Below are 27133 nucleotides of genomic sequence, written 5' to 3'. Positions count from 1 at the left end.
AACACAGCAAGGTCAGTCTTGTTCCAGGCATCTCAAAATTTACCTTCTCAGGTGGGCCTTTCTTACTTAAAGTAGGTCCCTCTACCCATTTACCTCTCTGCCTCCTATCTTCTTGAATACCTTCTTTGTATCCCATCCACACCCACCCTGCCTCTGCCACACACACATGCCAAAGATCCGTGCGTTTATGTTCTTCCACTGGGATGCATACTCTTTAAATGAAAAGACCACTTCTAGAATACTCACCATTGTATCTCCAAAAGTCCAAGACAACATCTGGCACCCAGTAGGTATTTGATAAATATTTGTTAAGTGAATGAATCAAGGAAATGAGAAATGTTGGTTGTATGGCATGATTCAAAGTTGAGACTGAATTTATGAAATGGGACTGACAGAAGAAAAGATGAAGATAAATCCATAGTGTGGTGATAGTGGTGGGAATGTAGTGGAAATAAATCTTGGACCACAATCTCAAATATGCAAAGGATAACATGTAACTTTACGTTTATAAATCAACCTAGCTTCAACTTTGAGAATTTCAACCCCCCTTACCTCCCACCCCCAGTTAGTGGAAAACTTATGTCAATTATTCTTGGGTTCCCCTCTTCTGCTTCAAGATGAGATAGAATTCAAGGGTCTTATTCAGGGCCAAGCCAAGGGCTTCTGGTTGTTGAGTCATTTGTCTACTCTGGTTACTTCTGGGTGTTCACTGACTCTGCTCACACAGTTCCTTCAGGTCTGAGTTCTCTGCTCTTCCAGATTTCTTTTAAAACATGGGAAATCTTTATGAGGGTGGCTTATGAGCCAGTCTGTTTAGACACATGGGCAGGCTTTACTCTTTGGAGCTTTGCTGCTTCTGCTGTGTGCTGTGGAGTTACCAGAAATGTAGAGCTTGGCTTCCCAAATAGACTTTTCTCTATGCTGCCTGTTCTATGGACTCTACCTTCTCTGGGATGCCTCTCAAAGGCACTTTTATGTTTCACTTCTTTTCAGGGAATTTAGCACAGTTTTTTGTTTTTTTTTTCTCTTAAACTCCAGACTTTATGTGTAAACTATAGGCATAGGTATGACTGAATATTTTTTTAAAACTGTATTCATAATTTCCTCTAAAATGGCTTTCCAAAGCTGGCATCTAAAGAGCTCTATCATCTCTCAACTCAAAAGAGCCTTAGGATCATCTTTGACTCCCCCTTTTTCTTCTTCTTTCTTAGTAAATGAAATTACTGGCTTCAAAACAGCTTTTCTTTCTCTTCCCACTGCCAATCTGTTGATTCTGGAAGTTATCATTGCACACTGTAATAGCTTCTTGATTTGTCTCCATGCTAGTATTCTGCTCCCCAAACCATTCTTTATACCATCACAAGATAAATGAACCTATTACTATCCACTTCCAAAATACTTCATAGCTCCTAACTGTTTCCCAGTTGAGGTGAGATGATCTGGCTTGTTATTTATGGTCCTGAAAGATTTGAACCCTCCATTCTCTTGCCTGCATTCCTTCTAGACTCTCCCCAACCTCTTTCTTAAATTATTCTCTTTAGTAAAAATTTTACTCTGTTCATGTATCTCATTACTTGCACTTGTAATATTGCATGAACTAGAATATTCTCTTCCCAGCCTACTTACCAGCTGTACTTCTCTAAACTGTCCTAACAGTTATTCCCTAATTCTTTGAAGAGATCACTTTGTGCAGGCTTTTGATAATCTTTCTATTATTGCCTTGAATTATAAATTTATTGTGATTTACTTTTCATGTTTTCTTTCCCTAATTAGACTGTGGACTTCTCTTTTTTTAATTTTAATTTTATTTTTTTAACATCTTTATTGGAGTACAATTACTTTAAAATGGTGTTACTTCCTGCTGTATAACAAAGTGAATCACCTTTACATATACATGTATCCCCATATCTCCTCCCTCTTGTGTCTCCCTCCCACTCTCCCTATCCAACCCCTCTAGGTGGACACAAAGCACTGAGCTGATCTCCCTGTGCTATGCGGCTGCTTCCCACTAGCTATCTATTTTACATTTGGTAGTGTATATATGTCCATGCCACTCTCTCACTTTGTCCCAGCTTACCCTTCCTCCTCCCCATGTCCTCTAGTCCCTTCCCTACGTCTGCATCTTTATTCCTATCTTGCCCCTAGGTTCTTCAGAACCATTTTGTGTTGTTGTTTTTTAGATTCCATAAATATGCGTTAGCATATGGTATTTGTTTTCCTCTTTCTGACTTACTTCAGTCTGTTTGACAGCCTCTAGGTCCATCTGCCTCACTACAAATAACTCAATTTCGTTTCTTTTTATGGCTGAGTAATATTCCATTGAATACGTGTGCCACATCTTCTTTATCTATTCATCTGTTGATGGACACTTAGGTTGTGTCCATGTCCTGGCTATTGTAAACAGAGCTGCAATGAACATTGTGGTACATGACGCTTTTTGAATTATGGTTTTCTCAGGGTATATGCCCAGTAGTGGGATTGCTGGGTCGTATGGTAGTTCTATTTTTAGTTTTTAAAGGAAACTCCATACTGTTCTCCATAGTGGCTCTATCAATCTACATTCCCACCAACAGTGCAAGAGCGTTCCCTTTTCTCCACACCCTCTCCAGCATTTATTGTTTGGAGATTTTTTTGATGATGGCCATTCTGACTGGTGTGAGATGATATCTCATTGTAGTTTTGATTTGCATTTCTCTAATGATTAATGATGTTGAGCATCCTTTCATGTGTTTGTTGGCAAACTGTATATCTTCTCGGCAGAAATGTCTATTTAGGCCTTCTGCCCATTTTTGGATTGGGTTGTTTGGTTTTTTTGATATTGAGCTACATGAGCTGCTTGTAAATTTTGGAGATTAATCCTTTGTCAGTTGCTTCATTTGCAAATATTTCCTCCCATTCTGAGGGTTGTCTTTTGGTCTTGTTTATTACGGTTTCCTTTGCTGTGCAAAACCTTTTAAGTTTCATTAGGTCCCATTCGTTTATTCTTGTTTTTATTTCCATTTCTCTAGGAGGTGGGTCAAAAAGGATCTTCCTGTGATTTATGTCATACAGTGTTCTGCCTATGTTTTCCTCTAAGGGATAGTGTCTGGCCTTACATTTAGGTCTTTGATCCATTTTGAGCTTATTTTTGTGTATGGTGTTAGGGAGTGTTCTAATTTCATTCCTTTACATGTAGCTGTCCAGTTTTCCCAGCACCACTTACTGAAGAGACTGTCTTTTCTCCACTGTGTATTCTTGCCACCTTTATCAAAGATAAGGTGTCCATATGTGCGTGGGTTTATCTCTGGGCTTTCTATCCTGTTCCATTGATCTATCTTTCTGTTTTTGTGCCAGTACCATACTGTCTTGATTACTGTAGCTTTGTAGTATAGTCTGAAGTCAGGCAGCCTGATTCCTCCAGCTCTGTTTTTCTTTCTCAAGATTGCTTTGGCTATTCGGGGTCTCTTGTGTTTCCATACAAACTGTGAAATTTTTCATTCTAGTTCTGTGAAAAGTGCCATTGGTAGTTTGATAGGGATTGCATTGAATCTGTAGATTGCTTTGGGTAGTAGAGTCATTTTCACAATGTTGATTCTTCCAATTCAAGAACATGGTAGACCTCTCCATCCGTTTCTATCATCTTTAATTTCTTTCATCAGTGTCTTATAATTTTCTGCATACAAGTCTTTTGTCTCCTTAGGTGGGTCTATTCCTAGATATTTTACTCTTTTTGTTGCAGTGGTAAATGGGAGTGTTTTCTTAATTTCACTTTCAGATTTTTCATCATTAGTGTATAGGAATGCAAGAGATTTCTGTGCATTAATTTTGTATCCTGCTACTTAACCAAATTCATTGATTAGCTCTAGTAGTTTTCTGGTAGCATCTTTAGGATTCTCTATGTATAGTATCATGTCATCTGCAAACAGTGACAGCTTTACTTCTTCTTTTCTGATTTGGATTCCTTTTTCTTCTCTGATTGCTGTGGCTGAAACTTCCAAAACTATGTTGAATAAGAGTGGTGAGAGTGGGCAACCTTGTCTTGTTCCTGATCTTAGTGGAAATGCTTTCAGTTTTTCACCATTGAGGACGATGTTGGCTGTGGGTTTGTCATATATGGCCTTTATTATGTTGAGGTAAGTTCCCTCTATGCCTACTTTCTGGAGGGTTTTTATCATAAATGGGTGTTGAATTTTGTTGAAAGCTTTCTCTGCATCTATTGAGATGATCATATGGTTTTTCTCTTTCAATTTGTTAATATGGTGTATCACATTGATTGATTTGCGTATATTGAAGAATCCTTGCATTCCTGGAATAAACTCCACTTGATCATGGAGTATGATCCTTTTAATGTGCTGTTGGATTCTGTTTGCTAGTATTTTGTTGAGGATTTTTGCATCTATGTTCACCAGTGATATTGGCCTGTAGTTTTCTTTCTTTGTGACATCTTTGTCTGGTTTTGGTATCAGAGTGATGGTGGCCTCATAGAATGAGTTTGGGAGTGTTCCTCCCTCTGCTATATATTGGAAGAGTTTGAGAAGGACAGGTGTTAGCTCTTCTCTAAATGTTTGATAGAATTCGCCTGTGAAGCCCTCTAGTCCTGGGTTTTTGTTTGTTGGAAGATTTTTAATCACACTTTCAATTTCAGTGCTTGTGATTGGTCTGTTCATATTTTCTATTTCTTCCTGATTCAGTCTTGGCAGGTTGTGCATTTCTAAGAATTTGTCCATTTCTTCCAGGTAGTCCATTTTATTGGCATAGAGTTGCTTGTAGTAATCTCTCAAGATCCTTTGTATTTCTGCAGTGTCAGTTGTTACTTCTCCTTTTTCATTTCTAACTCTATTGATTTGAGTCTTCTCCCTTTTTTTCTTGATGAGTCTGGCTAATGGTTTATCAATTTTGTTTATCTTCTCAAAGAACCAGCTTTTAGTTTTATTGATCTTTGCTATCGTTTTCTTCATTTCTTTTTCATTTATTTCTGATCTGATCTTTATGATTTCTTTCCTTCTGCTAACTTTGGGGTGTTTTTGTTCTTCTTTCTCTGATTGCTTTAGGTGTAAGGTTAGGTTGTTTATTTGAGATGTTTCTTGCTTCTTAAGGCAGGATTGTATTGGTATAAACTTCCCTCTTAGAACTGCTTTTTCTGCATCCCATAGGTTTTGGGTCGTCATGTTTTCATCATCATTTGTTTCTAGGTATTTTTTGATTTCCTGTTTGATTTCTTCAGTGATCGCTTGGTTATTAAGTAGTGTATTGTTTAGCCTCCATGTGTTTGTATTTTTTACAGATTTTTCCCTGTAATTGATATCTAGTCTTATAGCATTGTGGTTGGAAATGATACTTGATATGATTTCAATTTTCTTAAATTTACCAAGGCTTGATTTGTGACCCAAGATATGATCTATACTGGAGAATGTTCCATGAGCACTTGAGAAGAAAGTGTATTCTGTTGTTTTTGGATGGAATGTCCTATAAATATCAATTAAGTCCATCTTGTTTAATGTATCATTTAAAGCCTGTGTTTCCTTATTTATTTTCATTTTGGATGATCTGTGCATTGGTGAAAGTGGGGTGTTAAAGTCCCCTACTATGAATGTGTTACTGTCGATTTCCCCTTTTATGGCTGTTAGTATTTGCCTTATGTATTGAGATGCTCCTATGTTGGCTGCAAAAATGTTTACAATTGTTATATCTTATTTTGGATTGATCCCTTGATCATTATGTTGTGTCCTTCTTTGTCTCTTATAATAGTATTTGTTTTAAAGTCTATTTTGTCTGATATGAGAATTGCTACTCCAGCTTTCGTTTGATTTCCATTTGCATGGAATATCTTTTTCCATCCCTCACTTTCAGTCTGTATGTGTGTCTAGGTCTGAAGTGGGTCTCTTGTAGACAGCATATATACAGGTCTTGTTTTTGTATCCATTCAGCCAGTCTATGACTTTTGGTTGCAGCATTTAATCCATTTACATTTAAGGTAGTTATCACTATGTATGTTCCTAATACCATTTTCTTAATTGTTTGGGGTTTGTTATTGTAGGTCTTTTCTTTCTCGTGTGTTTCCTGCCTAGAGAAGTTCCTTCAGCATTTGTTGTAGAGCTGGTTTGGTGATGCTGAATTCTCTTAGCTTTTGCTTTTCTGTACAGGTTTTAATTTCTCCCTTGAATCTGAATGAGATCCTTGCTGGGTAGAGTAATCTTGGTTGTAGGTTTTTCTCCTTCATCACTTTAAATATGTCCTGCCAGTCCCTTCTGGCTTGCAGAGTTTCTGCTGTAAGATCAGCTGTTAACCTTATGGGGATTCCCTTGTATGTTATTTGTTGTTTTTCCCTTGATGCTTTTAATATTTTTTCTTTGTATTTAATTTTTGATAGTTTGATTAATATGTGTCTTGGTTTGTTTCTCCTTGGATTTATCCTGAATGGGACTCTCAGTGCTTCCTGGACTTGATTTACTATTTCCTCTCCCATGTTAGGAAAGTCTTCAACTATATTCTCTTCAAATATTTTCTCAGTCCTTTTAAGACAATCCATTTTTAAATTTAAGTCTTGAATATTTAATTAGCAATTTTTGACCTCTGTTCTATTGATTTCTTAGTATAAAATCTGTAGGGTCAATTTGGAACAGATGAATTTAGGAGCTCTTGAATATCTTTACATGTGAACTGTTAATAATTTTCATTTCTTTAGAAGAAATATCCAAGTCCTAGGAGTTCTGACCCTGCTCAGTATTGTTGCCTACAAAACTAATGGAGGTATGATTCAGATCACAGTAGCATCATACTTCCTTTTTTTTTTCTTTTCTTTCTTTTCCCCCCTTTTTAGAGAAATACATGATGGAATATTTTGTAGCTATCTAGCTTTCAACAAAGGCAATTAAGGAAGGGCCATCCTCTTCTGCTCTAATAAACTTAGAAATGTCATATTTGGTGCCTAAAGAATAACTGAATATGTTTAAACTATGCTGTGCTATTGATTCTGTTCTCCAAAAGCACAGACACAAAGGGAAATCACATAAATTATAATACAACTGAACGTACTTAATTTTGTTTTCCTATTTGGTCTACATGCACCACCTGGTGGTAAAGTCGTGCATTTCAAGTGCAGTGTTTGTGTGTGTGTGTGTGTGTGTGTGTGTGTGTGTGTGTGTGTATGTGTGTGTTGGGGGTATTAATATGGGAAAGAGAATTTTAATATGTATTCCTAATTATTGTTTTAGATTAACAATGCAATTATTTTGCAGCAAATATCTAATAAAACACTAGAACGCTACTATATACACGTTAGAACAGGAAATAAAGGGGAGAATAACTCATGTTGGAAAGCAAAGTAGCATTCTCTTATTTACATGAGCTATACCTCTTAAAATTCCATCCCTAAATTAACATTTATTTATTGCATTAATGTTCTTATTAAGGGCAAGAGTCAAACATTGATAACCAATATAAAACCATATAATTTTTTTTAAGTTTTAAGAATAATAATTTTAAAAGTATGTATCCTCTTCCTTATCTTAGTAGTTAGTTTAGGTAACAAGTCACAGAATTTTAAAACTACAAGGCACGATAGAATCATCTAGACTAATTTTACAAATGTAGCAGCTGAGATTCAGAAACGTCAGGTGACTTGCCCAGGCCATACTGGTAATTAGTGGCCCAACTCAAATAAGAATGTTGTTATTCTTACTTTCAGTCTAGTAACATAAGATATAAAATTATACTCATATGCAATGCAGAAATATCTCTGTATGAAGAGATATACCCTTAACTCAGCTATATAGTTCCTGAAGACAGTAAGATGTGAATTAATACACATTAGTAGTTTCATTCTAACATTCTGAACACAAAGGAGTAATAGTAGAAATGCATGCATCATAAAGCTATGTAAAAGATTTTAAGTTAAAAAAATCCCTTTTACATACATGTTCCAAGGAATATTTTCAACTTATATACAACGTCTATGTTATAAGACAATCTAAAAAAATTCCCTTTCCCTTTCTAACTGCTTCAGAGTCAGAGATTTGTTTCTACAAAGTAGGTACCCAGTTGTAGGTCTGAGCATAAACCATGTTCATAGCTCCCTCTCATGACCATTGAATGAATACTATACAAGCCTCCTTTATTCTCGCTGTTGTATTCAACTAACAGCTCACTGGTTAAGTTTTAATTGCTTCCAATGAGGTCAGCAAAGGTATTTATCGAAAAGCCCTGAATAAAAGGCTCCACACACACACACACAAGCTCACACGCGCTCATATACACAGAGAAAATCCTCTTGCCTGTTGATTTATGGAAACAATTATGATTCTGCTGGAGAATTTCTCAGCTGAGAAATAGTTTGTAGCTACAGTAGAGAGGCTCAAGTTGCACAGGGCAGACAACAGACATGGAATTCTTGTGTATCCAGCTGTTATCAACAGAACAAGTAAGTGACTGTTATTTGTCTTTAAAAATAATGCTGAATATTTGTTAGTAGTTTATCTCTTTTTCTGGTTTTAGTACTGAGGGGAAAAGTAAAGTTACCAGATTTTTGAGCTGTGAGATTATCTATAGTAATTCTGCTGTAGAACTTACATAAAGATAAGGTTGAAATTCTCCAGAGCAATCCTGACATTTAACTTGAGAAATGTGGGCAGCTCAGGAGAAAATAACTGACAAACCACAGATGTAAAAGAATATAATAAAGAAACCTAGGGAAAAGCATTTATATTTTGTTAATAGTAATTTTAGAACTTAATTTAAATCAACAGCTCTAATTGCAGGATATTTCTTACCACGTACGAACTGGAATGAATGGTACAATCATATTCTGATTTGTCTCTACTAATGCATAACTTTTGTAAATCTACATACAGAGTGGTAAAGACATTGACATCCTCTGTGAAAGCTGTCTTAAATGTACCTTCACAGTATGAATTACACAGTATGTTATAATAGTATTTACACACTGAAATTTATACATATAATTTTTCATCTTCCTCTCTCTCCTCCCTCCCCATTCTTAATTTCTCATTGCAAACAGAAGTCAAGTAGCAAACAGCAACGCAGCAACTGAGCTTATTACAACCTGTTTTTATGAGGATATACTGACAGAGAGCTATTTAAGGAGGAATTCTATATTGTTATCAGGAACTAAAAGGATAAGGCTAACAACTTGGAGAGTGCAACTACTCTTTCTTAAATCAATCTACAGTTCACAGATAGGACGAGGTCAATGACCTAGGAACAACAACCAACTCAAGATTTAATTTTCATTATGTTATTCATGAACACCCGGGGCACTATACTATAATGCACAAATGGATACTGACATGGATCCTGCCAAGTTTGCTCTACAGATCATGCTTCCACATTATCTGTCTAGTGGGCACTATATCTTTAGCTTGCAATGACATGACTCCAGAGCAAATGGCTACAAATGTGAACTGTTCCAGCCCTGAGCGACATACAAGAAGTTATGATTACATGGAAGGAGGGGATATAAGAGTGAGAAGACTCTTCTGTCGAACACAGTGGTATCTGAGGATTGATAAACGAGGCAAAGTCAAAGGGACCCAAGAGATGAAGAATAATTACAGTAAGTAATGTTTTTTATTTACAGCACAGCTTATGAACCTTAATCTGTGAAAGGATCAATTTTCAAGTGACATGTTTTCTCCGTTTCCTTTTTTTTGAAAAAAAAATTAAATATAACTTTCTATTGGCTCTAAATCGGGATAGTTAAACTATGTTCCTAAAACTATCTCCTGGAGTAGGGCAAATCTACTAATACTATAGTTGGAGCTGATCACTCAAGCCAATTTGAAAATATATTCTCCATGTCCTAAGCTCAAAATGCTCATATGTTAAGCAAAATGTAAATGCTATTATTCATACTGAAATGTGATTTATTGTCTTCTAGCAAAAGTCATCAGGAACTCTAATAGAGTACTCAGTAAATGCTCACCAAAAATGACTTACCATTAGTTTGAGGAACAGATAATTTTTAAAAATAATTTGATTTCCCTTGAAAAAATATTTCCATGGTGTGAAATACTGAAAATATGCATTCAGTGACTTGTGCAATTGTGTATAGTTTTAAAACAGAAGGGAATCTGTGGTATCCTCATCTGTTCATAACATAAAGAGCTTGTATTTGATTGCTTAATCATTTACCTAGGCACAAAAATAGGTTCCTTCTAACACTTTCTTTATCTAAATATTCTGTGCCACAATAGTTCCATGGTACCTTAAGAGAAATGTGAATGTGAAGGAGGAAATAAAAGTGAGTTGGAAGAGATGTTAATTCCATGATTTAAATGTAAATAATTACATTTTCCTCAAGAATCAGTTACTCTTTTCATGTTGATATGTCAGGGTTGGATTTATCATTTAGCAGTTACGATTAATAACCAATTTCAAAAGTATTAAGTTTTATGGGGTAAAATATCAATATATACCTGAACATATACATTAAGAATTTAAAATCCCTGAGTGGAAGGAAATTTTGTTTGTATTACTAGTACTTGAACAATGTTATTATCATATCATTTTATACTATTATGTATGTTAAAGTCAATTGAAAAAGAATGCATGGGGTGATGGTGTAAACATTGGCCTAGCACAGTGCTAGGATCATAGTGAATATTTAAAACTTTTGCTGCTTGTTTAATAAATGGCTTTTAGGCTTCCAAACCAATGAACCAATATGGGAATATGGGGAATTACGTTTCCAATATGAAAATGAGAGAATCCACTCTTTAGACTATAATTGATATAGAATGTTAAGGCCATTTAAATGGATTGCTAACAGTATGGTTTTATTATTACCTCTATTAATAATGTTAATGTGCTAGTTCTAGAATATTGTTCTGATTATACTGAAGTTTAGGTAAGGAAATAACTACTTGGAGGAAAGTTTTGTGGATAGCTACTTCTCTGTGAGCAACAGAATTTGGCTGACCTCAATAAATAAATTTATTTAAAAGTTATTGAGATTTATAATGGATAACAGAACTTGGTGGAGAAAACAGAGCCCAGGTGGAAATTATGACAGATAGGTCCAATCCCCGCCTATGAATGACTTTGGAACAATTTCTTACTTTTTCCAATTCTCATTTTTTTATCTACAGATGATCTCCAATATACCTTCTAGTTCTTACAGTCTATTTTATCCTAAACCTCAGAATATATAACATAAATGTGAACAATCTAAGTACTCATATAATTACCGTAAACATTGAATGAGATGAAAGTGAATGTTATCTCAAAGATAAGTTGAGCTGTCAGAACTAATTTCAAATTGTAATAATAAGGTTACTGAACGTAAACACTATAGAATTCTTCCATATGCTAATTCCTTTTGAACGCTTTTACCAAGTAATGAAAAATTAGATGTAAAATCCAGTGAAAGTGAATAATATTCATAATTATTTGGAATCAATTAGAATATCTACGATCGGAATGCATTCAGATATATACATTTTATTTTATATTAAAATTTCTTGAAACCATGAAACTCAGGTATTTTAAAACATACACAAAATGCTGAAGTTTTTTATAGTTTGAAACACAATTTAGCACTGGCCTTGAGTAACCATAAAGCCAATTTGGTAGACAATTTCTATTCTAACTCTAATTCTACAGTAAAAAAAGAAAGGAAGAAAAAGGGAGGAAGGAAAGAAGGAAGGAGAGAAGGAAGGAAGGAAAGTCATTTTATATCATTATAAATTAGAATGTCACAATACCGATATACTAAAAGACATGATATAAAATATATAAATAATCTTCACTTCTATAAGCTTTTCCGTAGACTATATACCTAGTCTATATACTTTCTTGATATGATAAATTCTCCTGGAAAGGGAAACTTACATCGGGATCATTTCAGTAACTCCAAAATCGTTGTCAAGTTGTGCTGCTATCCTATTGAAGAAGCCTGTCAGGCTTCTCCATAAAGAGGGGCTAATCACTGTTGTCTATAGGAAATCCTAAGGCACTCCATTGAAAAATATATGGAGTATAACATAGAACAGAATTCTGATAGTCATTTCCTATTATTCAATTTTAAAATTGAATGCCTCGTACATAAAACATGCAAATTGTCACATGTGACGCTGAAGCTACTGTATCCAGGTACAAAGAAATCCAGGTACAAAGAAAGTGCTCAACAGAATTTTAAAAAGTCAAAGAAAACAAAAATATTGAAATTATAAAACTTGTAGATTGTTTACATTCCTCAATCCTTAATTGAATTAATGAACAAATGAACAAAAGATGTTTCCTTCCTATTTTCATTAAGATGAGAAAGTAAAAGGTAATTGGATTGTCTACTATACTGAAACTCAGCCGAGGTCAGAAAGTGGTAAAGGTTAAGATTAAACTTTGAATTTCATTTTCAGTGCTCTGATGCCTTAAATTCATTCACTGGTTGTTAAACATCCTTCTTTGGAGGCCTTTGAAGATGGTATAGATTTAAATATCTTAGACGATAAAATTTGCATGAAAAGTTAGATGCCAGCTACCTGAAACAGTTTTTCTCTGGGTTACCGTACGAAAGCCCCCAGTCCATTCTCATGGCTTTGCTTTGAATGAAAAGGAAAGTGACCTGAAGATGTTAATGGACCTTGAAGGACTGCTTACTTTACCAGCAGAAGCACTGCTCCCTCATAGGAGTGTGGCTTATAAGATATTGCTAAGATAATGGACTGGAGTAGGTAGGTGAGGTGAAAAACCTGGGTGTATAATTCTCCTTCCAGAAGGTGTTGGGCTGGGGCAGGCGAATGGAGGGCCTAGAGGAAGAGAACAGGAGTGATAAGGAGGTGGATATGACGGCTCATGTCTCACATCTTTAGGGAATTAAAAAATTACTTGAGCTACCTTGGGTTGTAAGGGTCTCACTTCAGTCTTAAGTATAGTGTTGTCTTGTGAAATATTTTAAATCTAGATAAGAATGAGTCAATGTCAGAAAAAATGCACCAAGTAACCCAACAGAAACAAGACTTGTATTAGTAGCCATATAAGCAAGACCTGACTACGTAAAAGTAGGAATTCATAAGAGGCCAAGAGATGCTGAACTACATTTCTGACTCTGGAGGGGAGAAAAGCTATCACTGGAGAACGGGTCCTGAGATCGCACGCTATTCTTACCCCGGAGGCAAGAAAGCCTCTCCTCTCAACTTGCTCTCTGGTGGCACCACATTTAGCCTTTTAGTAGGTTTCTAAGCGATGAAACTAGAACTTAACCTGAACTAGTAAAAAGAATAATAAAAGCATAAAATGCCCCTTCAGAATGAAATAAATATCCACATTCTCTGCAGAGGAGGACATTAATAATATCATGAAAGGACTGGCAATGGATGGGCAATACTTCCACTGCTGCTGTCAGAGTTTCCCCTTGGGGACTAAGGCCAGAGGGTGAATTTAGATAATTGGACCAGGCAACCCATCAGCAGACAGAGGCAATCACTCCTCACCTGATACAAATAACACTGCTGTTTAAGCTGGAAGTCGAGGTGGTGAGTGAGAGACAGCAGCAGTGCGCTGGGCAACCAACAACTGCCCTGAGAGACAGATGTGGACTCTGAAAACTCAGTCCCTCAGGATGATTTTCTTGCTTTCGGCATCCAATTACTAAAAAGTTTTTTGGTTCCCATTCCTTTTGAGAGGAAATCCTTAATTGCCATAAGCCATTGATTCAAGAAAAAGTATGCCTCACTTGTTATTATTAAGCATTGTAAGTTCCATAGCAAGAAAAGGGTTAGCCATTCTGAAAACTGGCCAATGATTTGGCAATATTGTCTTTTGGATTGTTAGACTGTGACTGGATATGGCCTAACAATTGGCAAAAAGCAAATAAACACACTGCTGTTGGATCTGATTTGACCACAAAATCTTCAGTGACTCAATTGTCAACAATTCTTTGGATAAGCTCCTGCTCAACAAGAATCTCTCCTAGTAGCTAACAAATACGCATATCACCTCTAAATACAAAGACAGCACACTTGCTTATTCTCCAAAGAGTTCTTAGCAAGTTATCAAAAAAAGAACAATAATTCACACCGTCAACATAAAAAATAAGAAAATCATGACAACCACATCTCTAAAAACAATAGACAAAGAGGAACATATCTATGGAACTGAACCAAAATCGTAGAATTACTGACAAAATGGAATCCTGTAGAACTGGTGACCTTACTCTCTTCTTTAAGTCGTCAAGGCTGTAAATTATGGAAGATTTGGAAATACTAGCAATTTGGAAATAGCTAGATTTGGAAATATTAGCTATTCTTTGAAAACTTTAATGTTAAGAATAATTTTTCATTTTATGGTCTTCCTCTTTTTTTAGGCTAACACCAGTGCCTGGCACTTATTAAGTGCTAGTAACAACTTATTGCCACAGGTGCATCTCTTATTTATTTTGTTAATTGTCATCTGAACTGGCCATCGCTTTCATTTCTATATTAATCCAGAGCATCTGATCATGTATTTAACCTTGTGACTTAGTTGTATTACAACTCTTCAGCCTATAGTTTTAGAGCTTTCAGAGACCCAAGTGAATTGAAGAGGATGCAAGAAGCCAGCTTTTAGATATATGGAAGGGGTTCCTTTTCTAGACTTTTCTATTTCTCAGCCTTGGTTCCACCCACAAAGATTCTCATTAAATGTATTTGGGGTGCAGCCTGGGCATCAGGAATTTTAAAAGCTCCCCAGATAATTCTGACACGGCTGGCTCCAAAGCTGAGCCTGAGGGGATCACATTAGATTACTGGGGAAACCACAGATCAGCTTAATCAGAATCTTGCGAAGGCAGGAAGGACCCAGGCATCAGTGTTTGTTTAAAGCTCTCCAGTGAGTCTAACGGGCAGCTAAGGCTGAAAACCACTACTTAATGAGACAAGGTTTCTAATTCAGCAGGATTCCCTCGGGTGTCCTGGGAATGTTTTGGAACCTTTAGAGGGCTCCTGAGTTAACCTCTACCCTGGGGGATTTTGAAATGGGCTTATCAGGAATGAATCTCTGAATTATGCATCAAGGAAATTCTTCTGGGTCCATTCGACCTTTCTGACAAATCTTAGTGGCTCCAACATTTGGTGAACTGGCTTGGAAATGCACGTGATGACAGCTCTGCAGCTACTATTTAAGAAGGCATCTTCCGTGAATGAGTTCATTGCTGGGAAAAAATAGGTCTGGTGCCACAGTTTCAAAACGACAGGCAGGTCTGATTCTCTTCTGACACTTTCAAGTGGTGCTGCAGCAGGGAACCTGGAGAACAGGCATCAATGCCAGCTTACAAGGCACTTAAATGAGCCACTTATGATTATGAACCCAGATGCCCCCAAATTAGGGTTTCACCTCCTATGACCACCTCACGAAAGCAGTGATTTAAAGAGACAAACTCCAGTCTAGAAAATCCAACAGGGAAGAAACCCTAAGCCTAGAGGGTCTATCCAGATTAGTGAAAGGCTACGAACCTAGCAGTTTGTTCCCTTTGTAAATTGGGGATTAAGGCAAAGCTTTCTTTCTTTTCTAACGATTCCAGCTTTCTTCGTCTGTATCAAAGAATTTATGGTAGCAGAGTAACTTCTTTTTCATCACTACTGGAATACAATATTTTTCTATGTTTTAATTTCACATATGGCACATAGAAGAAGAGGCAGGAATTGTGTATATCTAAGGAATACTGAGAAAAATCAGTATTAAATGAAAAGAGCTTCCATATGAATTCCTCCTTTTCCTAAACCATATCCAATCTTTCTTTAAAAAATTTATTGAGGTATGATTGACATATAAAAAGCTGTACTTATTTAATGTATACAACTTGATGAATTCAGAGATAAGAATACATCACTATATTCTATGCCATAAACGTACCCATCACTTCCAAAAGTTTCCTCCTGTGCTTTTTTATTAATTATTATTATTTGTGCTAAAAGTACTTAACATAAGGCCTATCATCTTAGAAAATATTTAAGTATACAATATTGCAAACTATGGACACTACACTGTACAGTATATCTCTTGGATTTATTCACCTTGCAAAACTGAAACTTAGTACCCTTTGACTAATATCTCCTTGTTTCCCCCACCCTCCAGCCCCTAGCAACCATTATTCTACTCTGCTTCCATAAGAGAAAAGTAATTTTTATTTTATTTTAACATCTTTAAAACTAATATTTTAGATTCTTCCTGTAAGTTGTATCATGTAGTATTTGCCTTTCTGTATCTAGCCTATTTCACTTAACATAATGTCCTCCTGGTTCATATCCAATCTTTCTGCAAGCAAAATAGGTTGGAAAATAAAATTGTCTGCCTTTCACATGGTTCTGAAAACCACATTAAAGAATCACTGAACATTTGACTGTTTCTTGGCCAAGATTCGCATCTGTATTTGAGATGATATCTGCACCTGACTTAGATAGAGAAGCCATACCAAATTTACTAACAAAGAAAACGTCATTAAAGTTATTCAGCTAGTTGGGTTTGTGTAGTAATATATAAAGACAGAGGGATTAGGGTGGGGAAGGAGAGAGGAGAATTATCCAATATCCATGTCCAAGTAGAACTTGCCTTTTAGGCAGACAACATCCTTCTCAGAGAAAAAAAGTTTAATGTATATTGGGGAGAATTGTCTCTAGAGATTCTTCAGTTGTTCCAGTCAACTTTCCTGCAGAAGAATGTAATCACTTCTACTGGTGTGGCCACAAGTACTTGATAGGGCCATTGGCTAGTGTCCTAAGAATAAAAAGGAAGAAAATATCTTTTGTCTGTGAACAGGAGAGAAAAAGGTGAGAGAGGAAAGGAAAAAAGGACCTTATATAAAAATTAATGAATTTTGTATTTTAAGTTTAGGGAGGACTTAAATACAAAAGATTCTCATAAAATACAGCTCTACTAAATTTTTTAAAAAACTGAAGTAGTTGATGTACAATATTCCACTAACTTTTTGATGCCCTTACGGAATAAAGGAAATTGAATGCAATGGATTGACAATATAGTAGAGGAAGGACTTCTGAGATGGAAACAAACAAAAACAAAATAGTGTACAGAGGGCTTGAAATGATAATAGATTATTGCATATGTTACTCATATAGGAGGTTTGAAAATTTGTGCTTTTAGCTATAATAATCTTTGCTTATTTATCCAGACTATTCTGAAACTGAGTTTATTTTTCTGATTAATACGAGAAAGGAGAAATGAGGCATATTTCAACATCCTTAAATAGCATATTTATCATGTTCCATTAAAAGCAACTGTAATATTTTCCATTTCATCTGCCTATTGGAACTTCACATGTAGTTGTAGATAATGCTGAGAAAATGATTTGAGATCAAATTCAGAATCACCTCAGCCTGCCTCAGATTTTTCTTACAGCAGCAATTACAAACTTTGTTTCTTAGAACACTAGTGTCCTTTGAGATAGTAATGGTGTTTCCTGCAGCACAGTTTCTGTGGCTCATTGGAAAATATTAGGTTAAATAAAGCTGAACAAGTTTTTTTCAGAGCAGAAAATTCTCCAAGCCTATACTACACTAGTATGAATTGCAAAACTCTAGGAGAAGACTATATATGGTTTCCCAAACTTATCTGACAGCAGAGTATACCCTCCACTCCCACTACCCTCCCTACTCTCATCCCTGATTTGGGTAAAACATTTAAATTTCTAAATGGAAACTAGAGAGCTATTGCCTAGGGAATCTATCTTTGGTGTAGTGAAGAGCAAAAACCAAGCTTCCACTCCGTTTTTGGTCCAAATAAAAAGGCTATAAAAATGGACTTGAACCAATGTTTTAAGAGTGACCTTGGACCAAAAATGTGTGCCAAAGTCAGGAGCCTGCATATAATTTTGGACTATTAGGGTAGTATTTTGGGTATAAATGCTGTACTGAAATCCAGAGATTTGCAGTGAGATTTAAGCCTAGTCTGAAGCTCCTTCTGACTTCTGAGAAGCTTTAAAGAACCCTTCTCCTAATCTGAGATGATGCCCAATAGCTATCATTTGAGCAATCTAGAAACTGACAAAAACATTTCCCATGCAGTAATCTAAAAATGTTTTAGCATTCCAACATGATTGGAGAATTCGTATCTTATATACCTAAAATCAATAAACTTTGTTTTACTTTTCAAAAAAGCAGTTTGAGTAAAAACTGAAGTTATTTCAATTATACCAATAAAGAACACGTTTCATTTACTGGCCAAAAACTATTTAGAAATTTGAAATTTAACCTAAACAGAAGGGAGGACTGCAAATTTAATAAATTAATTTCATACCCTTTGAAAAAGTCACTTATTTGAGATTTTAAATAGAACTAACTGCTTTTCTAGTCATATACAACACATTTGCTTGTCTTATGGTTTTTTCTGTTTGCATTTGGCAATGCCACTAGAATGTCAGTTCTGGAAAGATAAGTGTCATGTCTTACTCTCCCTTTTGTCTCCCAATGGCAGATAGCTCAATGCAAAGGGTGGAAGAAGGGAAGACAAACTGACAATCACTCATATTTCTCTGTTAACTTTTTATACATTTAAAATTAACTATAGGTAAGAAATAGATCAGTAAATTATCATGAAAATTTAATGTGGACAAGAATGAAAAATCTTGCTAAAATAAAACAGAAGTACACTTCACTTTTTAAAATTCTCTATTATTAAGAAAATGTTGGTCTCCAGAACCTCTTTGACTTAATGTTTTTCTAGGTAATTTTAAGGGAGGAGTGGCAAGGTTTTATTGTAGAGGTCAGTAATCTAAGTAGGCACAGGTACCACTGGTGACACTGAAAGGGTGATTGGCAGGGCATGGTGAAGACCAATCCTGGAAAAGCGGCAGTCTTCCTCAGCACTCATTCTTATTTTCATCTGACTGTCAACTAATCCCTACATGTGAAAAACTATATGCAGAAAAAAATTCGTAGTTTATATTGGCTTAAGGAATATCTGCACTAAAAGGATACACAGAGGGGAAAAGTTTTTAAAAATTAAATGAGCTATACTGGTGAAAACAAGCAGTGGGCTGATAATATTTATGTAGAGATCTGCCTACTTTCTAGCAGCACTTATAAAACTGATCTTGGGCAAGGTTGAAGAGAGGAGAGGACATGTGTATAGGAAGAGGGAGCTGGGGAGAAGTACAAAGTTGGTGAACGTACTCTCAATTTGTTTTAGTGCCAGTAGCCTGATCCTCAGGTAGTCTTTTGGTGATTTATGATGTCTCTAACTGTATTTCTGACCACAGGCCTGGTTAGTGGGGTTCATATTGAGGCAGCTGTCATGGGAGCTCACCGTAGGCAGTGAAAAGTTTCCTTCCTTGCTTGCTTGAATGATGAAGACGTCGCACAAAACAAGACTGGTGATTTCTTTTTTCATTCTTTGTTAATTCGACAAACAGTCATTGATACCTTGCCTATGCCAGATCAAGGCTACCGTAATTAAAAGTCCATAGTCCATGTATGTAGAGAATTAACAGATTAGCTGGGGGTGGAGGGTGAACTACAAGTCAGAGGGGGAAAGTTTAGAGCACATTCGGGTGTTGCCTAACTCAACTTGAGGAGGTGGGCGTGGAGGTCTCTTCTGGGAGAAAATGACCTGAAGGATGAGCAGGATGAAAGAGAGAAGACGAATGTATTACTTTCAGGGGAAATATTTTTTCTACATGCTTGGTAGTAAGAAAGTATTGCAAGGTTGGGAAATGGAAAGTGATTTAATACCTTTCCAGTTATCAATGTTAAGCTCACTAAGGTAAACCTTTTTTTTTCTATTAAAAAATATGAGAACATTCGCCCTTTATCAATTTTCTGACTTTGTCTAATTGCTCCTCTGCTTACTAAAAATGTCTATTTCCTTTAAAGGAAAAGTGTTTTTAAAGGCATAATTTAAGTTCTGCTAATTGGAATAATATTGTTTTTCTGGATAACTGAATATTTTTCTCTTTTTAATGTAATTTGAATCTTTGATCATCATTGTAATATGCTTAAGTGAGCTGTTCAGTAATGATCATGGTACCTTACGATTATGGAGGATTTTCTTCCCCACAGCAGTTTCTAAATAGTAAGAGAAACAATGGTTTTGAAGCTTCTTCTTAGCCTTTAAAGACAAAATTATGAAAGTTATCTGCCACATTCTTTAAGATAAGACAACTTTTCTTACTACTGGAGTTGCATCACCTGCTTCAGCTATTTAACCAGGACACTCGGTAGTCAAGCAGCTGTGCAGATTTACTCCCTCTAAATCCTGAAGTAGGCAATGAGGTGAGGTGAGGTTTTCCCACTTAGATAAATCTACTGATGTATCCCTGTTTCTGAGAAATTGTGTTCAACTCCCTTCCTGTACAAATAATACATTATAAAATAATGTTGTATGTTTAATAGACATAGAGAGGTGCTCTCAACTCTGAGAAGATTCTGCCCTAATTTGGTCTTCAAATTTTCTCTTAATTGGCTTGAAGTTGATCAGATATTGAATAAAAATTCATCCCAAAGAAGACGAGCATAGATAAATCTATGTCATGGTTGTTAAGTTTGTACTTGGACCTAAAATTTGTCATGTTTTAAGGTACTATTTAATATTTTATCGGGTGTTCACATTAATATTACTATTAAAATTACTGCACTGTTAGAAATAAATTTTGTTTGTTACTGTCGTCATAAATCTTCTAATTTAGTCTACACAAAATTGCACAACGTACAACTGGGAACATGTTTATTGAGTGACTAAATATAAGCAGATTACTAAAATGATGTTAATTCTTTAAAAATACACATGCCAGTATTGAAATTGGTGCAGAACACTTCATTCCATTCTAATTAATCCTCAATATACCTCTTTGTTGTAAGATTGCAATCACGCTATTAGTCCACTTTACAAGAGGAAAGAAAAAACCCTCAGGAATTGGCCAGCTTGATAAGTTTGCTAGTATACAAATTCTAGTTTTAAAATTATACATAGGCTACCATAATGAGATATCACCTCACAGCTCTCAGAATGGCTATCATCAAAATGACCATAAATAACAAATGCTGGAGAGGATGTAGAGAAAGGGAGCCCGGTACGCTATTGGTGGGAGTGTAAATTGGTGCAGCCACTGTGGAGAGTCCTCAAAAAATCTAAAAATAAAACCATCATATAAGCCAGCAATTCCACTCCTGGGTATATATCCAAAGAAAATAAAAACATTAATTCAAAAGGACACTGCACCCCAATGTTCATAGCAGCATTATTTACAATAGCCAAGATACAAAAGCAATCTAAGTGCCTGTCAACACGTGAATGAATGAATGAATAACGAAGATGGACTACTACCCAGCCATGAAAAAGCACAATTTTTTGCCATTTCCAACAATATGGATGGACCTGGAGGGTACTATTCTTAGTTAAATAAGTCAGACAGAGAAAGATAAATACTGTAGGTTATCAATCATATGTGGAATCCAAAAAATAAAACAAATGTGAATATGACAAAAAAGGAACAGACTCACAGATATAGAGAACAAACTAGTGGTTACCAGTAGGAAGAGAGAAGGAGGAGGGGCAAGCCACGGATAGGAGATTTAGAGGTACAAACTACTTTGTGTAAAATAAATAAGCTACAAAGATACATTGTACAGCACAGGGAATATAGCCAATATTGTATAATAACTCTAAATGGAGTATAATCTATAAAAATTTTGAATCACTATGCTGTATACCTGAAGCTAATATAATATTGTAAATCAACTGTACCTCAATAAAAAATACAGAGGCTGGTTTTGCCTCCTATTTAGGTGTTGTTCCTTTTAATTAAGAAAGATTTGTGTTTAAAATAAGCTGATGATTGAAATGATCATATCAAAACCCTCTGTGTGCAGTAATTGATTGTTTTCTGGAAATACATGGGTATTCACTTAACTTACAAATAGTAGATATTGAATAATAGGCCTGATAAATTCACTGTGTGATTAACACCATTATATATTAAAGATCAAGAAGTTCATATTCAGAATACTACTTTAAAACTTCCAGTTTCCTTATAGTCAACACAAGATACTAAGAGACTTTGAAGGGGAAGAAGTGAGGTATTTTAAAGTTACACTTTTCCCCCATAGTGATAACACAGGTCAATAATATTATTTTAGGATCATAAAAATTACTATAAGAGGTAAACTTACTGAGTAGTTACTGTGTGCCTGGCAGAGTTATACGCTCTTTTTGCAGTTGAGGCAACACAGAGGTAGGTAGCTTGCTCTAGGTTCCATGGCTAGTAACTGCCAGAGATGGGATATGAACTCAAGTAGGTTTAACTTCAAATTTTTATTATTAACACATGTATCACTATACTGTCACTGGTGTGACTAAAATATCACACATTAATTTGCATCATGCAGTTGGATAATTTGCATCCGAAGAACTATAAACAGCTGCGATGTTCTTCTCTGTAATATGCCCTAATGAGTATTTGGCATTTTCTTATTATTAAATAAAAACTCTGCTCCAACTTTTCTTGTACAAAACATCTCCATTTGTCTTCCTCTTGAGTTGGCGTGGAAACCTTCAGTTTATTTTGCTTACAAATTGCTAAAGACATTGCAAAATTTGATTTGGTTGTATTTTAAACACATTTCTGACATTTGTTAAAACTATTTATACTTCTGTTCATTAGTAAGTGCCTTCAAAATTACAGAATACATACATATATACCGTTTAATTTCAGAGAGTAAATCAGTCAATTTTAGGAGTACAGCCACATAGTTCCCCTCTCTAAAGGCCATTAAATCCAAAAGGAACAAACACAAAAACAAATGAAAGAAGTCGCAGAGAGTTTGTTCTAACAAGCACTTCTGAAAGACAGGTTGAAAAACAAATAGTATATTGGCAAATTGGTTCTTTCTTTTGTCTACAATTACTATGTTCTCAATTTATTTCTAATCCTTTTAGGACTTTTCCCAATTAAAAGACGCAAGAGAAAGGGAATAAAAATAACTTAGTGCGAAGACAGTATGTATATTTTAATTTTCATAGTGCTCTTTTAGTATAAACAGTAATACTTGTTATTTAACACCTAGGAGTACACTGAATTGATCATAAAGTCTGAAGCAGCATAGGGATGTGGAAATATCATCATATTAGGGTTTTAATCTTTTTTCTTCCAGTAATTAATTGACCTTGGGCAAGTACTTAACTATTGTGGATCTCAGTGACCACCTAAAGGGGTGGGATAGGGATGGTGAGAGGGAGATGAAAGAGGGAGGAGATATGGGGATATATGTGTATGTATAGCTGATTCACTTTGTTATAAAGCAGAAACTAACACACCACTGTAAAGCAATTATACTCCAATAAAGATGTTAAAAAAAAAAAAAAGCCAGGCTTCCCTGGTGGCGCAGTGGTTGAGAGTCTGCCTGCCGATGCAGGGGACACGGGTTCGTGCCCCAGTCCGGGAAGATTCCCACATGCCGCGGAGTGGCTGGGCCTGTGAACCATGGCCGCTGAGCCTGCGCGTCCGGGGCCTGTGCTCCGTAACGGGAGAGGACACAACAGTGAGAGGCCCGTGTACTGCAAAAAAGGAGAAAAAAAAAAAAAGCCGCCTATGCTCAGTAAAAGAAAAAAAAAAAAAAAAAAAGGGGGTTGTGTGTGGTTAGAGCAGATTGTTTGAATAGATTTCAATTGTAAAATGTTACCAACAGTACTAAGCAACTGAGGGAGGGAGGGAGAGAGAGAGAAGGCGTATTAGCTATAAATGCTGCATAATAAATTACCCCAAATTTAGCAGCTGAAAATAATATTTATTATCTCCTAGTGCCAGAGGGTCAGGAATCTGGGAGCAGCTAGGCTGAGTGGTTCTAGCTAAGCGTCTCTCATGAGGTTGCAGTCAGCTGTCACCCGGGCTGCAGGCTTCTCAGGACTTGACTGGAGCTGAAGGACCTGCTTCCAAGCGCTCTTACAAGGTAACTGGCAGGCTGTCAGTCAGAGAGTTCCTTTGCACCACATGAGTCTTTCGATAGGCTTCCTCAGTGTCTTCATGATACAGTAACTGGCCTCCCCCAGACTGAGTGGTGAGAGAGAGTGGGAGAGGGAGAGAAGGAAAAAATGAGCACACCTCCAAGATGGAAACTGAGGTGTGACACACCATTACTTCTGCCTTATTTCACTGGTCACAAAGAAAGGCCCTTGTGAAATGTGGAAGCGAACCACACAAGGGTGTGAATATTAAGTGGTGGGCATAATTAGAGACCAAACTAAGGCTGGCTACCACTTATGGTTTCTGCATCTGCAGACCTTTTAGTCAAGTTGGGAATCAAAGTTGTTAAAGCAACAACAGAAGGAGCAGAGCAACACGACTGTGAAATGAGACTGAGGAACAGATAACTCTCCTTACAGAAGCTGCTAATTTGGCTGAAGGTCTCCTTAGGAGGCATGTGTGACTCTCTTCTCTTACTGCAGACTGAGAGGAAACCTTATAGCATTTGTTAGTACCCCACCTTGTAGCGCTGAGAAAGAAACGGGATTATTTGCTTACTTGAAAGCACACACAGTGGTCACATGAGACAAAGACAGCTCCATTCTGGAGTTATAGGGCTGGAAGGAACCCTTGAGATCATCTAGTCCAAAGATCTTGACATGGAATTTGACATGGAAATTGGTAAGGAAAAATTACACACAAAATTTTGAGGAGTGGATTCAAAGCTTTCATCAGGTTCTCAAAGGTACCCGTTTCCAAAAAAAGTTTAAGAAGCACCAATATAGTACATCATGCTCATCTTTTATTGATGAGGGATCTGAGACACAAAGAAGTAAGAGAGCTTTCCAAAATCATGTCATGAATTAGTGGCAGTGGTTGTGTGGACTAGAATTGGAGTCTTCTGGTTTTTAGCTCAGTATTATTTTAGTTACATCCCTGGGTATGCAATATTCATTGTTACTCTGGTTTGTAAAAGCAAAGGCTTAGCTGATTTCCAATTACACACCTCTATTACTAGGATCATTCTCCCTTTTGTCCCCCTACCAACTGTTAAAACATTGGTATGTTTCATATAAGTAAGAGTCATCAGAGGGGAAGAATATTGCTCCAAAGTATTTATAATGTGAAAACCCAGTGTTTATAGATAGGAAAAAGAGATAAGCAAATAGATTATAGTTGGTCATATATAATATAAATCCAAAGACTGACCCCAAATATTAATTCATTCATTTAATAGATATTTTTAAGCATGCAATATATGCCAGGAACTGTGCTAGTTGTTGGGGATGCAATATAATAGAACTCAAGATAGAAACAATTTCTGCCCTCACACCATTTCTAGCAGTCCTCCCTATCTGCCTCTGTCATATTCAATCTCTTTTCCTTGACAAACCTGTTGAGTGGTTTGGGCAGCACATAACTGGTGGATGGCAAGAACTGAGTAGAGATACAGGTGTCATTTAGAAGCCAAAACAGGGTATCATTTTAAAAAGAAGGAAAGAAAATGGTGGGAGATTTGAATTGTCTAGTATAAACAGCAGCGACTTGGAACTGAGTTGTTTTCTGTGGAATGCTTCAGTAACTATCTTAGTGGATTGCCTTTACACACAGCTTTATAAAGGTAGGCAATTATAACAGACATTGAATATGGTGATTTGTAAGTACTCTATGCAAAGCACTAATCTAACAGCTGAGGTGGGAGGTGAGGCATAAGGAAAGGGGAGGTGGTGAGAAGGGAGTTGGAGAAGAGTTGATATAATAGATGTAAAGAAGTGTAACATTTTAAACTCCTGATCTTAAAGCCTAGGAGAATACAATAATATAGTATAGATTTCCCCATACATATTATAATTTTACATAAATTTACATATTATAATTTTACATAAATTTCCAAAATTTTCACTTGCTGGATAAAGATATTATTTTCAGTTTAAATTTTCTTTTACATTAAAACTATGGTATACTTCTAAATACTGATTTTTTAAAAATATCTTTATTGGAGTATAATTGCTTTACAGAGGTGTGTTAGTTTCTGCTTTATAACAAAGTGAATCAGTTATACATATACATATGTTCCCATATCTCTTCCCTCTTGCATCTCCCTCCCTCCCACCCTCCCTATCCCACCCCTCTAGGTGGTCACAAAGCACCAAGCTGATCTCCCTGTGCTATGCGGCTGCTTCCCACTATAAATACTGATGTTTTATTAATTTGTCTTATTTACTATTTTAAAAATAATGATGAAGTAATTAGTATATTATTGTTGGGAGTAGGCTGGCAACAATTTCACTGGAGAAGACTTCTGATTAAAATGGGAACACTTTTAAAGTCAAGAGCCACTATTCATGGACTATTTTAACTAAATGTCACGTGAAGTTAAAAGGCAATTTGATCTAGATCATTAGGATTTAAATTGAGAACGCAATTCAATTCCATATTTATAGAGTACATTTAATATACAAGGTGACATTGTATAATAAAGGCTATGTATATGTATAATAAAGGCTATGAAGAGAGTAACTTTTGTCTTTACTGTGCTTTTATAGGAAATAATTTGGTAAGTTCTGAAAGTTACTAACACGTTTCACATGAAGAAGGGAGAGACTTCTCAGTGAGCCAAAAGAGGTGAAAGGGAGAGAGTAGAATTAGGAAAAGAAAATTTCCTGGAAAAAGTGCATTTGAACAAAAGGGGGATTGGTTGAAGGATTCTGACAGAGTGAAGAGCTTTCCAAGTCATGAACAAAGTATGCACAAAGGTATGGGTACAGTAGGGGAATTCTGAAGAATGGTGAGTCCTGTCCCGGCTAACCGGAGAGTATGGTGCATGGCAAGTAGCAACACAGAGCTAGTAAATGGGAAAAAAGCTTCAAAACATATTTTAACTTCACAGTATGAAAAGAGAAGATAGGAGAACAGAAAAAGAGGGTGAAGGTCGGTGGCGGGGGGAGATAGAATTAAAGGATGGATGTGAGGAAGTAAATAGAGAAAGACAAGCAGGGGAAGAAGTAGGGAGAAAGAGGGAAAAGGAATACACAGATACATCAAGAAAGGAAAGACAAAAGGCAGAGGGATGCTCTGGAAGTCCTGAAGTCCACAGAGATTTTGACAGATGTAACCAGGGTACTCACCAGAGGTAGAGGGCATGCATGGGGGCTCGTCTTCTTGGATAAATGGACTGTGATTTGACTAATATTACCCTAATTACTCAATGAAATCATGCTAAAGGTCAGATATGCAAGCCTGCGGTTTCCT

The 27133-nt window shown here is 36.2% G+C and overlaps 2 protein-coding genes across 3 annotated transcripts in view; one reads left to right on the top strand and one right to left on the bottom strand.

The window, feature by feature from the left end:
- FAM227B (family with sequence similarity 227 member B) overlaps positions 1-27133 on the bottom strand; it is a 288612-nt gene that overhangs the window by 109895 nt on the left and 151584 nt on the right. The window lies entirely within an intron of this gene.
- Positions 8218-27133, top strand: part of FGF7 (fibroblast growth factor 7) — a 62945-nt gene continuing 44029 nt past the window's right edge. The window contains exons 1-2 of one of the 2 annotated variants that reach the window (XM_029237207.1): positions 8218-8398; positions 8996-9550. In XM_029237207.1, coding sequence (XP_029093040.1) covers positions 9265-9550 — 286 coding nt within the window. In that variant the 5' untranslated portion in view covers positions 8218-8398; positions 8996-9264. The remainder of the gene's footprint in view (positions 8399-8995; positions 9551-27133) is intronic. The other variant, XM_029237208.1, reaches the window with a different exon arrangement.

The sequence above is a fragment of the Monodon monoceros genome, unplaced genomic scaffold (genome assembly GCF_005190385.1).
Source record: "Monodon monoceros isolate NGI ecotype Baffin Bay Population unplaced genomic scaffold, NGI_Narwhal_1 Super_Scaffold_21, whole genome shotgun sequence".
In the NCBI taxonomy this organism is placed as follows: domain Eukaryota; kingdom Metazoa; phylum Chordata; class Mammalia; order Artiodactyla; family Monodontidae; genus Monodon; species Monodon monoceros.
This window is presented reverse-complemented; position numbering and strand designations above follow the sequence as displayed.